This window comes from Macrotis lagotis, chromosome 1 (genome assembly GCF_037893015.1).
Source record: "Macrotis lagotis isolate mMagLag1 chromosome 1, bilby.v1.9.chrom.fasta, whole genome shotgun sequence".
NCBI classification, from domain to species: domain Eukaryota; kingdom Metazoa; phylum Chordata; class Mammalia; order Peramelemorphia; family Peramelidae; genus Macrotis; species Macrotis lagotis.
In genome coordinates this window covers 881402290-881417597 of record NC_133658.1, presented here as the reverse complement: position 1 = coordinate 881417597, position 15308 = coordinate 881402290, and the positions used below count along the sequence as shown (strand labels likewise).

The 15308-nt window shown below is 45.8% G+C and overlaps 1 protein-coding gene across 7 annotated transcripts in view; it reads left to right on the top strand.

The window, feature by feature from the left end:
• C1H1orf167 (chromosome 1 C1orf167 homolog) overlaps nucleotides 1-15308 on the top strand; it is a 55936-nt gene that overhangs the window by 17930 nt on the left and 22698 nt on the right. For 5 of the 7 annotated variants that reach the window (XM_074218426.1, XM_074218427.1, XM_074218428.1 and 2 more), the window contains exons 3-7: nucleotides 1389-5041; nucleotides 7628-7671; nucleotides 8367-8565; nucleotides 9531-9637; nucleotides 11430-11557. In XM_074218426.1, coding sequence (XP_074074527.1) covers nucleotides 1389-5041; nucleotides 7628-7671; nucleotides 8367-8565; nucleotides 9531-9637; nucleotides 11430-11557 — 4131 coding nt within the window. The remainder of the gene's footprint in view (nucleotides 1-1388; nucleotides 5042-7627; nucleotides 7672-8366; nucleotides 8566-9530; nucleotides 9638-11429; nucleotides 11558-15308) is intronic. The other 2 variants (XM_074218430.1, XM_074218432.1) reach the window with 2 other exon arrangements.

The window sequence follows — 15308 nt, the reverse complement described above, 5'->3', positions numbered from 1 at the left end:
TGGGAAGGAATATTTTAATAGGAAGGACTGATACATCTATAAGAGAGTGATGATGACATGTCATTGTTTTTATTGTTCAGTCAGTGGTTCAGTCATGTCCAACTTTTTCTTACCCCATTTGGGGTTTTCTTGGCAGATATGGAATGGTTTGCTATTTCCTTCGCCAATTCATTTTATAGATGAGGGAAGCTGAAGCAAACAAGACTTGCCCAGGGTTCTGTATCTGAGACTGGATTTGAATCAGGTCTAGAGCCATTGGTTGGGAGAAGTAGTCATTAGGTTGATAAGAAGAGGCATGGGTCCATTGACTTACATCTGTTTCAGTAATGGTAGAGTTTCTACATTAGGAACTTAGAGTCTAGAAAGTCCCTCCCAGGTTGCTGTTTGGCAGCTGGGCTAGAGTAGTCTGAGGACAATGAGAAGTTAAATGATTTGATCTGACATAGGTTGTATCAGCATTCACAGGATGATAAGTTAGAGCTGGAAGGAGCCCTAGAGGTCGTCTTGTCCAATTCTCTAATTTGAGGGAGCCCCTAATTTAAGGTCTCTATAGACCCTGAGGCCTATTGAGGTTGCCCAAGGTCTGTCTAAATTCATGGCATAGATGGGATGGAGCCCCAGACCTGACTCCAGCCTTTATTATTCTCATTGCACCAAATTCCATAGATTTAGAGGGACTTTGAAGTCATTAAAACCCTTAGTTAGCTGGTACCATAGTACATTGGCCTGGAATCAGAAAGACCTGAGTCCAAATCTAGCCTAAGACATTTACTAGCTGTGTGACCTTAGGTAAGTCACTTCATTTTGCTTGCTTCAGTTTCCTTATCTGTAGAATGAACTGGAAAAGGAAATGGCAAACTACTTCATTATCTCTGCCATGAAAACTCCTAAATGGAATCACAAAGACTTGTACACAGCAAAATCTTACTTGAGAAATAAGGAAACTCAAGCATGGGAGGCTAAGCGATTATCATTGAGTCATACAGTTAGTAAGAGAAGATTTGAACTCAGGTCTCACTGACTCCAAGACCAGTCACTGGTCTACCTTGTTCCTAAAGGGATCTCAGAGGTGATTTTGTTCAACCACCTTATTTTACAGCTGAGGACATTCAGGATAGAAAAGTTCATTGATTTGTCCGTACTCACACAGGGAACAAGAGTCAGATCTGGGTCTTTCCATGGTACCAACATTTAAACCCAGGTCCTCCCGATTCCAAGGCTGGTCCACTAGTCATGGAGCCATGTTTAGGCTTGCTCAGACATGTTAAGGAAGTATGAACCTTGACAGCCAGTTCTGTCTTTTATCCTTCTTTGAATCCTCAAGACCCATTTATTGATGGATTGATTGATTGATGCCTTTTTCCTGGTCTTTGTGATTTTTCCTATAGGTCCACGACTGGTTCAGAAGAATGTAAATATTAGTGCCTCTGCGGGCAATGGACACGATATCAAGATGGTGTCTTGCTGGGCCACAGGAAAAAGAAGCACCCCTGCCATTTTACCAGGGCTGGGGAGGCCTGTAGTCAACAGCTATGGCAGCAGGCAGCCCTCCACCCTGGTTCAGAACAACACGGCTCCTCCTGGCCAGCCCCTGCAAGATGCCACGAGCTTGGTGAGTAATTCTTGCTTTCAGCAGCAGAACAATCTACAACCCCAGCCTGGGAGGCCAAGGGCATCTGGGAAGTGGAGAGGGTTTCCTTTCCAGCAAAGCAACATGAAGCTGAGAAGAGAAGACCCAAAGAGGAGATTGGGGAACAGGAGCCCCCAGAGCCTGGAGGAGCCAGACTGGAACCTGGAACATTGCTCACAGGAGCTCTTGTGGCCCCAACGATCCAGAAGTGTTCCCTGGCCTTCCAGGTCAGACAACCAGAACCATGGGCACCCGTTTTTGAGGGACCGACCGTCATCTTCCTTCTCTGGACTTGGGAACACTGTACAGGCCTCACCAAAAGCCACAAAAGCTCGAGGATCTGAAATGAGACCTCCCTCTCGATCTGGACCTAAGAATTGTCCTGTCCAACCCTGCCCAAGACCACGGAGTACTTTAGGGTGCTGGGCCCCAAGCCCCAGGCCCCTCACCTTGGATGACCTGGCCCCTTCAAACCAGCGCCAGCGGTCAGCTCACTCCCTTGTTTTGGGGCCCAGAGCTGAGCTTTCCCTAGAGTCAGCCCGCCTGCTTTTATCTAGGAAACGCTCCAAATGGCCAATGGAGCTCCCCCTACTCAGACCTTCACAGGAGCACCCCAGTCCCCTTACCCACCTTGAGAGGACTGTACCTCCAGAGGCCCCCTCAAATATAACACCAGGTTACTCCAGCCCCCTTAACTACTCCTGCAGAACTATGCCTCCAGAGGCCTCCCCAAATCTGACACCAGGGCACCACAACCCCCTTACCCACCCCTGCAATCTTGTGCCTCTAGAGGCCTCCCCAAATCTGAAAGCAGGATACCCTAATCCCCTTACCCACCCCTGCAGGGCTGTGCCTCAAGAAGCTCCCCCAAATCAGATACCAGGTCATCCCAGATCCCTTTCCCATTTCTACAAAGCTGTACCTCTAGAAGCCTCCCGAAATCTGATACCAGCACATCCCAGATCCCTTTCCCACCTCTATAAGGCTGTTCCTCTAGAGGACTCTCCAAATCTGACCCCAGGGCATCCCAACTCCCTTACTCACTCCTATAGGGCTGTGCCCCCAGAAGCCTCCCCAAATTTGGCATCAGGGATCCCTAACCCCCTTATCTATCCCTGCAGGGCTCCGCCTCAAGAGACCTCTCCAAATCTTACACCAAGGCACTCCAGCTCTCATAGCCACCTCTACCAAGCTGTACCTCCAGAGGCCTCCCCAAATTTGACACCAGGGCATCCCAGTGCCTTTACCCACCTCTACAGGACTGTACCTTTAGATGTTCCCCAAAATCTGACATCAGGGCACCCAAATCCCCTTACCTATCCCTATAAGGTTGTGCCTCCAGAGGCCTCCCCGAGTCTGACATCAGGGCACCACCCCTTTACCCACTCCTGTAGGGCTGTGCCTCCAGAGGCCTCTGCAAATCAGACACCAGGTCACTCTAGTTCCCTTACCCATCTCTACAAGGCTGTACCCCAAGAGACCTCACCACATTTGACACCAGGGCACCCCAATCCCCTTATCCACCCCTGCAGGGCTGTGCCTTCAGAGGTTCCCCCAAATCTGATATCAGGACATCCCAGCTCCCTTACTCACCCCTACAAGGTTGTGCCTCCAGAAACCCCCCCAAATCTGATGCCAGGAAACCCCAGTCATCATACTTTCCCCAGCAGCTCTGGGCCACTGAGATATCACAGTCTCTTCACTCTTTCCCATCGGACTATGAGTTCAGAGACCTCCCCAAAACTTTCACCAAGGCACCCCAAGACCCTTTCTTTGTTTCCTAAGACTTTGAGCACAGAGGACCACTCAAACCTCACACCAGGATACACAAGTCTCCATCCACCCTACAACAAAGCTGGGAGTCCAGAGACTCCCCCAAATTTGACACCAGAGTCCCCTAGCCCTCAACTAGGTTCTAACAGAATTGAGAGTTTAGAGGTCCCACCAATCCTCATAACAGGAAACCTCAGCAACCTTCCACAATCCAGAGCTGGGGGTGCAGAGGTCCCCTCAAATCTGACCATGAAACACTGTCCCCATTCATGTTCTATCAGTTCCAGGAGTCCAGAGGCCTCCCACAAGCTAATACTAGGACATCCCAATCCCTCTACTTCCTCCCATAGCACCCTGAGTCCAGTTATTTCCCCAGATCTGCCACCAGAACGACCCAGCACCCCCACCTCCTCCCATAGCACCATGAAGTCAGTGATTTTCTCAGACCTGACATCAGAACACTCCAGCCCCCCTACTCTCTCCCATAGCACCTTGAGTCCACTGATTTCCTCAGATCTGATATCAGGACCCCCCAGCACCCCCCCTCTTTCCCATGGCACTTTGAGTCCACCGATTTCCCCAGATCTGCCACCCGGCACCTCTACTGTCTCTCATAACACCATGAGTCCAGGGATTTCCCCAGATCAGACACTGGGGTACCCCAGCCCTCATACTCTTTCTTGCAAGATGACAACTCCAGAAGCCTCCCCCAAACTAATACCAGGGTCCTCTAGTCTCCATCCTCACTCCAACAAGACTAATGTTCCTGAGGCTTCCACCAGTCTGACCCAGGGGTATCCTAGCCCCCTTCCCCTCTCCCATAGGGATGTGACCCCAGAAGCCTCTCCTAGTCTCACCCTGGGGTGCCCTCAGGGGATGCAGAAGTTCCTTGGGGCCTTTGACATTTCCAAGACACAGGATTGGAGCCAGGACCCTGACATCAAAAAGAGGGCTGATGCCAGTCTCCCTTCTTCTGGTGATGGGCACAGCAAGACCACTCCTAGCTCTCCCCCTGGGACCAGTGGGAAGAATGTCTTCAGGGCTCCCAAGCCATCCTCCTTCCCTCACCCTGCCATGACTGCCTACTCTGGAGGGGCTCTCCCCTCAGCATTCCCCCAAGCAACCTGTGATAAGCTATCCCTACCATCAGGGAGGGGTGCAGCCCTGGGCGACCCCCAGCAAGCAATGCCAGTCTCCCCTGAGACGTCCTCCCTGCTCATGTCACAGGGTCAGGGACAGGGCTTGATGGAGACCCAGCTGGAGGGACATTTGAAGCGAATCTGGGAGATCTTCTTATCCCTGGTTCCCCAGGGGACAGAAACCCCCCGGCCAGGCCCTAAGAAAGGTACCCTTCTGACCTTGTCAGAATCTGAGGGTGGCGCCAGGCAGAGCTTCCTGAAGAATGCCCCCCCAGAGCCCCACCTTTCAGGACAGGAACAAAGACTGGACTCAAGAACCAGTTTTTCAGCCTCCTCTTCTCTTGGGGTGTATTGCCCATCCCAGCAACAGTTGGAAGTGTCCCTTAGGGCCACTCAACACCAAGGTCCTTGGATGGAGCAGGGCACTGGCAGGAGCTTTGCAGCAAGAAGTCAGAACAGAAGTGAGCTACATCAGCAGCTGAAACTGGAGCGGAGAAAGGTCAGAGGGCCTGCAGGGGGTGCCACCCTTGGGACCCCATGTTTGCTGTTTGGCCTTTCCCCTTGGGGGGGTGGTAAAAGAGAGACAGACCTCCTGGAGAAGACACAGATAGCCGCTTGAATGATTAAAAGGAATTACTGTGAAGGAAAGGCTAAGGACTCAGAGTCATCCCAAGAACTGGAGAATGGAAGTAAGGTGGGAATTTCCCCCAACGTTCACAAACAGCTTCTGTCCCCAAGCCCTTCCCTCTGGTTCTAGAGACAGAAGGAACCTCGGAGACCAGATCCCAACCCCATCATTCCACAAGTGTAGAAACTAAGGCTTATTTAGAGGAAGTGACTTGCCCAAGGTCACACAGCTAATAAGTGGCTAGGATTCAAACCCAGATCCAAGTTTAGCATTCTTTTCACAACAACTGCCCCTGTCACCGGCTTTTGTTTTCCTCCCTATTGGCAACCCCAGGCTATCTTCATTTTAAGCGGATTTATTTACTCAAATCAGAAAAGCCAATTTTATAGTATAACTATATGATCTAAATTATATCAGAGGCAGATATATGGTTCCATGGATAAAGCAATAGACCTAGAGACAGGAAGACCTGAGTTCAGATGTAGTCTCTGATACTTACTAGTTTTATGACCTTTGGGCAAGTCTCCTAATCCTTATCTGCCTCAGTTTCGTCATCTGTAAAACAGGTATAATAGTAGCCTCTATTTCCCAGGGTGATTGTGAGAATCAAAATGAGGTAATAATTGCAAAGCATTTTTAAAACCTTGGAGTCCTCTATATTAGATATGCTCTCTTAGACATTTATTAAAAATCCTATTGGAAGATACTGAGCCAAGCCCTGAATGGGCTTACCGTCTAATGAGAGAGGATTTTTCTCATAGAAAAAGAGAGGCTAATTTGGGGAAGGGGTGGCACCAGCATCTGGGTGGGGTCAGGTAGTTCCTTTTGAGTTTTTTTTTTAAAGCGGGTATGTCAAGAAGTGAAGGTGAGGAGGAACAGCATTCTAGGCAAGAGGGACAGCTGATGCAAAGGTAGGGAGGTGAGAAATCATCATGTAGAAGGAACAGGTTAGGATGACTAGACCATAGAATATGTAAAGGAAAGTGATGCTTTTGTAAAACAAAACAAAACAAAACCCAACACCAAAAACTAGAGAGAAAAGGAGCCAGGTGGTGGAAAAATGTTAAATGTCAGGAAGATGAATTCATATTTGATCTTAGACTTGAAGTAGGAAGACCTGTTTCTGCCAGAGACAGCAAGGTGGTACAGTGGATAGAGCACTAGACCTAGAATCAGCAAGATCTGAGTTCAAGTCAAGCCTCAGGTATTAAACCACTGGTGAGGCTCTCAAAGCAACCCAATGAAGTAAACAGTACAATTATTATTCCCATTTTAGAGATGGGAAAACAGACCAAGAGAGCTTTGTTGGTACTTTCTCAAGATCACAGGTGGTTGGGGCGGCTAGGGGTGGTGCAGTGGATAGAGCACCAGCCCTGGAGTCAGGAGAATGCCTCAGATACTTAATAATTACCTAGTTGTGTGGCCTTGGGCATGCCACTTAACCCCATTTACCTTGCAAAAACCTAAAAAAAAAAAATCACAGGTGGTAAATAACAATGTAAGGATTTGAACCCAAGTCCCTTCCATTCCATTGCTCTGCTTCCTCAGTGATTGGGAGTAATTTCCCATCATCCTCCAAGAGCAATGACACCCCATTTTTTCACCAGGATGATGGAGAAGGGGCTGGTGGGATGGTGGGATGTGGCCCAGTTTGGGGAAAGCTTAGGTATCAGCTTGATGGTCTCTTTTCATCAGATCACAGATTTAGAGCAGGAAGCAGCCTAAGGAGTATAGCCCTCCCTCATTTTACAAATGGAGAAACTGAGACCCATGGCAGATAAATAACTTGACTAATGATACATAGTGTCTGAGAAGGGACTTGAACCCAGAACTCTCTGACTTAAGTCAGCAGTGCCTCACAGCTTCAGGGAGAAGATAGCTATTGAAGGAGGCAAGAGATAAGATTATTAAAGAGGAGGCAGAGAGAGAAGGTAGCATGTCCTTGACTGGTTGTCCCAAGACCACGAGATATATAATTCCCAAGGAGACTCCCAGAATTGTAGAGCTGAATCCCTTACATCCAAACCAGATCCAGGCAAGGAGAGGCAACTTGGTAGAATGGGAATATTTAGAACCAAGAGTTAGGAACATGCTGAGTTTGGCTCCTAATTTTTTAATACTTTGGGGGGAAAAAAAGATCATCTCCGGGCCTCAGTATTCTCATCTGTTTAATTGGGGTGGGAGCATTTGCACTAACTAACTCAAAGGTGATTGTGGAGAAAATACCATAATTGCCTCTATAGACTCCCTAACCAATGGTCATCCAGTCTCTGCTTGAAGACCTCCCATGATGGACAACTTACTCCTTCCTTCTTGTGATAGGAAGTTGTTCATCTCATCAAACTCAAATCTGCACCACCTTTTCTTTTGTTCCCCATTCTCCACTTAAATAGGTCTTCCACATGACACCTCTTTAGGTACCTGAAGACAGTTGTCATGTCCCCTTCTCTTTTCTAGAAGTCATCCATGGAACCTCTAACTCCAGAGCATAAGGAATTAAGGTGAGGCTCTCCAGCCCTGAACCCCATCTACCTTTTCCCCCTTCCCACCCCTTCCATTCTCCCATTGAGAAGGCTATATATGAAGAGCAAGTCATTGGGGATACAATATAAACAAGGAAGATAGCCCCTCTAATTAGGAGAAGCCCTCACACAAAGATGTTGGGAGAGAGGTAGCAGGATGTTGAGTCCAGGCAGAAAGAATATCAGCAGAGAAATGAGAATATTGGCTGGCTAGGGTCTCACCAATGAAAAGAGGAGAGACATCTCCTGGGTGAGTGAAAGTAGCCAGAGTAGTCATCGTTAGGTCTACACTGCTGACCCCACCCTCCTCCCTGCAGTAGGATATTCAGGGCTCCCCCAAATAAGGGATCCACCATGATCTCAAGAAAGAGGCTAGGGAGCTCCAGATTGATTATATTAGTCATTTAATAATCAGAGTTTTACTCATATAGGGCAGTCCGGAGTGGTGACCAGACGGAATAATGGATCCCTGGAAGACCTCCCTCAACCCCCCTATTTGTCCATCCTTACCTGCTATTTCTAGGAAATTCCACCAGTGTCTCCCCTGCTCCTCTTTGGTGGAAGGTTGGGGGCTTCTTCCTTGAGGCTGATAACAGAGAGGACCCTGGGAGGCCAGAGGGCAGAGGTGTCCTTGCTGGCCACTACCCCAGTTCTAACATGATTTGTACCTGCAGGGTCCTTCTCACCCGCTGCTTCAAAGCCTGGCAATACTACCTGCTCAGAAAGGAGATTATAGCCAAGGTGCTGAGGCGGAGACACCTCCTGCGCAAGGGTATCCGGGCCATGCGCTGGTCCTTGTGGCTTCGGCAAGCCCAGATAGAGTTTATGAAGAGGAAGCAGGGCCGTACTGTGTTGGCCCAGAGCTTCCAAAAGGTATGAGACCTGCAAGGAGGGAGGAGATAGCAGGGGTTTGGCACCTAGGATGGGAAGGGATATATGACTCTGCCCCCAGACTCAAGGGGATCCTGTCCCAGTGGGCCCTTTTCTTAGTACAGATCAAAGGTTGGCTGTATGGCCAAGGATCCTGTGATCTGATCCAGCCTCCACACAGCTGTCAAAGTGATAAACTTGATCTATCACTCCCATGCTCAATAAACTCCAATGATTCCTTATTATCTCCAAGATCAAATACAGACACACTTTCATTTTGGTCTTTGTATTTTTGGAGCATTAGCAATTCGTGAATTTAATAGGTACCTGTTAGTTGATTGATTGGTGGATTCTATTGAACATACAGGAAATGCTTAAGTCTAGAGAAGAGTCATCTTCATTTTAGTTTTAAGAATCTGGCTCTAATATCTTGTTTGCCTTATCAAGGGCTGGGGTTGGGCAATTGGGGGGGAGAATTTAGAACTCAAAATTTTTTAAAATGAATGTTAAAAAATTTAGAAAATATTTAGCAGGACAAAATATATGAAAAGTAATGTAGAGCTAAGAAGACTATAGAGTATTGTACAATGTCTATAAAGAAATATGGAAATTAGCTGGAGTGGGGTGGGGTGGGATCTTTCAATGGCAGGTACAAGAGAGCTAACAGAGTTTTTGGAGTCTCAGGACTTGGGTTAAAAAATGAGCTCCTGTTTATTGCCTGGGTTTACTTCACTTGGATAGTTCATATCACTTCTCCAGATTAGACAATTCCCTGTCAAATTAAAATATTATGCTTCTATGAAACCAAGACTCTGCCCTTGGGGCATCTTGATCCTACCACCCATTCCCCTTCCTATAAACCTGCTTGGACCCCTCTAGGCGTAAGTCCTGTGGTCTCAGCCTCCTGATCCCCTGGGCAGAGACTCACACTACAGCCAAGTTTCCCTTTTGCTGTCTTTCTGGTCTAGTGGAAAGACCTCTATTTAAATAGAAAAGAAAGGAAGCCACTGATGCAGTCTAGGACAGAGATTCCTGAGAAAGAACTCAACCCCTCCCAGAAAGACCAACCGAAAAGGTAAGGACAATGTGACTTCTTAGGAAGACAAGTTTGTTTGGCCCAATTGACGCCTATGTAGGGGAAGATAAGTTCAGCCAACCCCCCTACCTCCACTGCCTACAGACCCCTTCCTACCTCCCAACTTATTCAGAAAAACATGGATGACTCAAGAGCAAACCCAACCCTATACTGTACTTAACAAAAAGGATGGAGATATAGGACCTGGCTTGCTATCATCTCAGATTCCTTCAAGAGCTAGTTGGACATCTGTTGACCAACCACAGAATTTTTGACTTGGAAGGCTCTTAATCCATCATCAAGTCTAACTCATGCCTGAAAAAGAATGCCCTCTATATGATGCCCAGCACTATCATCCAGCCTGCAAATGTGACTTAAGGATCTCAGGGCCTTGCCATCTGCCCTGGCACTTTTCCCTTTGGATATTCAGGTCTTTGCATCTGTCTTTTCTTTTTTATATTGTTTCTACCAATTAGGATGTGAGTTCTTTGAGAGCAGGAACTACCTTTCTTATCTATCCCCTTCTCTCAATTTACATAACCTCTGTTTTGGTTCGGGCTTCATCTCTTCATCTCCTATTGCAATAGCCTCCTAGGTGGTCTCCCTGCCTCTGATCTATCCTTCATCATACAGCTGCCCAGATCAAACATCTGATTTTCCTAAAGCACAGTTCTCTCCAGTCATGTCACTTCCCTCCTCTGTATGGCAGACCTTTTTTTTTGACAAAGGTCATTTGGATATTTATAACATCATTCTCAGGCATACTTCATCTTATATTTAATTAATTCACCCCTAAAAGGTTCCTAGATTTGTTGAGTTTTGAGTTCCCACTGCAGTTGTAGCACCAGATCAAATAGGGACCTTATATAGCCCTCCAGCCAGATATTCCCTGCCCCTGCTCTAAGATCAAAGACAAATTCCTCTGGTTTGGCATATAAAACTTCAGAAGCTGGCCCTTTCTTCCTTTCCAACTTTATTATTATAGGCTACTCTTACAGTTCAGTCAACCAAGCAGTCCTTGGACATCATGCTCTTTCTCCATCTCCTATCACCATTCCTTTGTAAAGGCCAGAATGTACTCCCTCCTCTGGTTCACCTCAGAGAATACCTACAGGAAGAGGCTGCAAAGTTCATTCCTGGTGCTACCCCTACCTATAGCCCTGCCCATGTTTCCCAGCTGTTGGTATTGCTTCCTCTCCAAAACCACTTGTATAGATTCCATCCATCTTTTGATATGCACATGCTGTGTCCCCCCCAGTAGAATATAAACTCTTGCAGGGCTAAGGGCAGGGATTGTTTGACTTCTTTGGGCTAGTACACCATAGGCTCTTAATAAATGATAATTGTCTTTGGTTATTCTTTGACTAATCAATGTCCTTCCCAAACAGAACTAAATACAGAGAGGATTGGACTAAATGACCCCTCAGTTTGGATTGAATGGCCCCTAAATCTGTGATCCCATGGTGTTACTTCATGGGGCTGTTAAGAAGCTGAGTTAATATAATTTTTTTTGGAAATTCTGTAGGAAGACTTTAAAATGCTTAGGAATGGGGATGGCTAGGTGGTGCAGTGGATAGAGCACTGGCCTTGGAGTCAGGAGGACCTGAGTTCAAATCCAGCCTCACATACATAATAATTACCTAGCTGTGTGGCCTTTGGTAAGCCACTTAACCCCATTTGCCTTGCTAAAACTAAAAAAAAAATGCTTAGGAATGAGATCTCTGGAAGAGCAGTGGGACAGGAGCATCTGCACCCCTAAGCAACAGACGATGTATTTCTTTTTTTTGGGCAGACCCATTGAAACTCTAGGGTTGGTTTGTGGAGTGGAGGGAGCACCAAAGATTCAGCTCTATCCCAGATGGAAACTGGGCAGTCAGGATCCCAGGGCCTCAGGTACTCAAGACCTTCAGCGACTGACTGGTAAGTGGGTGTCAGGGAAGGAGGATGTGGAGGGGAAGGAAGGGGTCCAGAAGCCAGTGTCAGACCTGTGAGCAGACCTGGTCCTGTCCACAGGAAGCTAACTCTTTAGCTTATAACACCCCTTTTTTTTTTTTTAGATTTTTGCAAGGCAAACGGGGTTAAGTGGCTTGCCCAAGGCCACACAGCTAGGTAATTATTAAGTGTCTTAGACTGGATTTGAACCCAGCTACTCCTGACTCCAGGGCTGGTGCTTTATCCACTATGCAACCTAGCCACCCCAGCCTATAACCCTTTGACCCTCAGATCAGGACCCAGATTTCCCTAAGTGTCCCCAAGATTTTTTCAAGAGGTTCACAGGGTCAAAACTATTTCTATAATATTTGAATTTCTAGAATAGTAAATATGGATAGATATAACTCATAGAAACAAAATCTTTTTGAGGGAGCTTTAATAATTTAAGTATGTAAAGAGGTCTGGAGATCAAAAATTTGAGAACCACTGTTTTAGCTTGAGACCCACATGACATTATTATTATTTTAAACCATAATTACGATTACACTGTTTGGAGACCTTTAAGGAAGGTGCCAAAGTCTCCATAAGGGTGGTTCCTATAGCCTAAGTTCATATAGAGCATTAGGATGGAAGAGTTGGATGCTTCTGTGAACCAAGACATCATTTTTCCCTTGAGTGGTAATTCCAAGCTTTTGTTAGTCCTTAAATTATTGTCCTTTCAGTAGGCAGTAGTTTCTGGTTTGGAAAGGCAGACCCTCAGGATGGATATAATCCATATGAAACCAGGGCCTCTGGTGAAAGGGGAGGACTCTTGGACCTTGGATTTTACTTTTCTTGAAATTAGGGCTGTTGCATAGCATTCATACTGCCATTTGTAAAGGATCTTGATCTTACTTAAGCTAATGATTGTCCCATACAATAGGACCTCATAGTTCACAGTGAGAAGCAGTGCCATTTATTAGAAAGAGAATTTGATGGAAGAACAGAGTTCTAGCCCCACATTCACCCCTCAACTAAGACAGTTCACCTCAATTTCTTTCATGGTGTGGTAGATAGAGCCCTAGACTTGGAGTCAGGAGACCAGAGTTCAAATCCTGCCTCAGATACTTCCTAGCCAAAAGAAATAAGCAAGTCTCTTGGATACATAAAACCTCAGGTTCCTCAATTATAAGAAGGGGTTAATAATACTCAGTGTGATTCTGCGTTTATCCCTCCAACTTAGAACCTTATTTGGTTTCTTGCCCCAATTCTCTAGCAACCACCAACCAAACAAAATGTTAGAATTTGAGAGGTAGCATGACATGGAGAATAGAGGATTGATCCTGGAGTCAGGAAGACCTGGGTTCAAGTTTTCCTTGTGACACTAAGTAGCTATGGGACCCTGGCCAAGTCATTTACTACCACCCCCAGTGCCTCAGGTGATTCTCCAGACCAAGGGTTCTTAACATCTTGGGTGTCATAGTCCAAAGACTCCCCAGAATAATCTTGTGTTGCCTGCATTCATAATTAAAGGGAACATTAAATTTCTTTTAGAGGAGAGTGAAAACAAAGATGTAATTCTTCCCCATCTAAGTTTGTAGACCTGAGATTAAGAATTCCCATCCTAAAAGGGAGGAAAAGACAGATAAGTTGCCTTGTAGAAGGAAGTTGCATACCAGGAGTTCCCCAAACTGATGAAATCACATATCTGTACCAAAATAATTTTTTAATGATGCATATGATAGATTAAATAGATTAGAATAGCAATGACTGCATTGGAATGGTAATGATGTAAGGGGAAGGTTTAAGATGTTCTGTTGCCCAATGTGACTTGTTTGACGCAGGCAGTTTGTGATCTTAGGAGCGAATTTAAAACCTGGAAGAGAGAACAGTGCTGTTCTAAATGGTCGATTAGTTTTCTTTCTCTCTGCTGGGACAGGTACTGTATCTGTTCTTAATTTGAAGTCACCCATTGACTCTCTGTGGAAATATGATAAGAAAACTAACCCCCCCCCCTTTAACTGGTGTGGAGGGAGGAATGGCATCATGGTGGTCTCAAGTCATGGTCACTGGCCTTCATTGTTGGGGGGAGAAAGGCAGATGGTGGGAATGGAGAAGCTACTTAGGAAGATTATGGGGCTGAATTTCACCTTTCAGTTGAAGGAGCAAGTATTAAGACCTTGTCTTACTGCTGCTGCCATTTATATGGACAGTTAGAAGATTTCTCCGCCAATTTGTCATTTTCTCTATACATCCCATCTCCTACCTCAGTGTCTTTGCACAAGCAGTAATCCCCCCCCCCCCCCAGGGCTCAAATGTACTCCATCTCACCCCTCCACTACTTGGAACCCCTGGCTCCCTTAAAGGATTCAGCTTAGGTGCCACCTAGTACAGGAGACCTTTCCTGGTTCCCCAAGATGTTTGGTGCTCTCTGCCCCACCCACTCGTGAAATTATTTTGAATTTACTTCCTATTTGCTTTGTGTTTTACTCATCTTTGTTTTCACTTATGTACAACAATATATTTATTGAATTCCCCCCCCCCCCCGTGGAATGTAAGCTCCTTGAAGGTGGGTGGGAACTAGGGGATTTTTTTGGAGGTGGGGGGGGGTGCTTTTAAAATGCTGAATGAATGAATGAACAAACAGTGCATTCAATATTTGAATCTCCTTTGAAGAAATACCACCACTGACAAATGGCATGGTGTGGCAGAAACCTTTCTTGAGGTTCCAGTGGGAAACCTGGGAAGTTAGAAAAGGGATTCTAGGGACCCAGAGAGAGGCAGAGATGGAGGCATTAATTCCATGGCTAAGTTTCTATGTTTTTAATCTTTCTCAAAACAGGGAAGTTGACACAGCAGGTGAGAATTCTCTCTGACCCTTTTGGCTGACAAGAAGAGTGATGCTTCATAATAAGAGCTATTATGTAAACCACTTTCTGCTTCTGCTTTTTAATAGCCTCCTAAACCTTAATGGATACAGCACATGGGCTTGTATGTGTGGTGGGTGTGTGTCTGTATGTGAGAGATCAAGGGACTTTTTTTTGTTTTTTGTTTTGTTTTTTGATCATTCCCTTCCCGATTTGAAGTTTCATCAAGTTTAGGGAACTTCCTGGTTGGAAAAGCCCTTTTCCACCCCTGCAGATCCACAACTCATATGTTATAGTCTTCAAGACTCAGAGGCTCAGAGATATTGAATAAGTGACTTGCTCAGGTTCACCCAGCCAAGTATGCATTAGAAGAGATTTAGAACTCAGGTCTTCCTTATTCCAAGACTGGCCTTCTATCCAGGCTTTATCTCAAGGTTAAGAGCAGTATTCATTTTGTAGAATGATCTTTCCCAGAACTAGATGTTTTTCAAAACATTTCAAGGTGTTCTCTGATCACCTAGCAGATGGACTTAAAATATTGATGTTTTCAAAGAAATTTACTTATGAGATAATTCTATTAAGCGAACAGGTTGCTTCAAATATTAAATATACCAGATCACAGGATTATAGATAAAGAGCTGGAAGGAAATTGAGAGGCCATGTAGAACTACTTCCTTATTTTACAGATGAGGAAGCTAGTCTCATAGCTAATAAGCTGCAAAGGCAAGATTTCAACCAGAGTCTTCCTTTGCCAAGTCCAGGGTTCTGTCTACTCTACCCCCACTCTAAGAACTAGCATCCCAAATCTACCACCTCTAAGATCTGGAGTCCTCTGATTGAGTTCCAGGAACCTCATTTTAGGAAGGACATCAGAATGGGGAAGATCCTTGTGG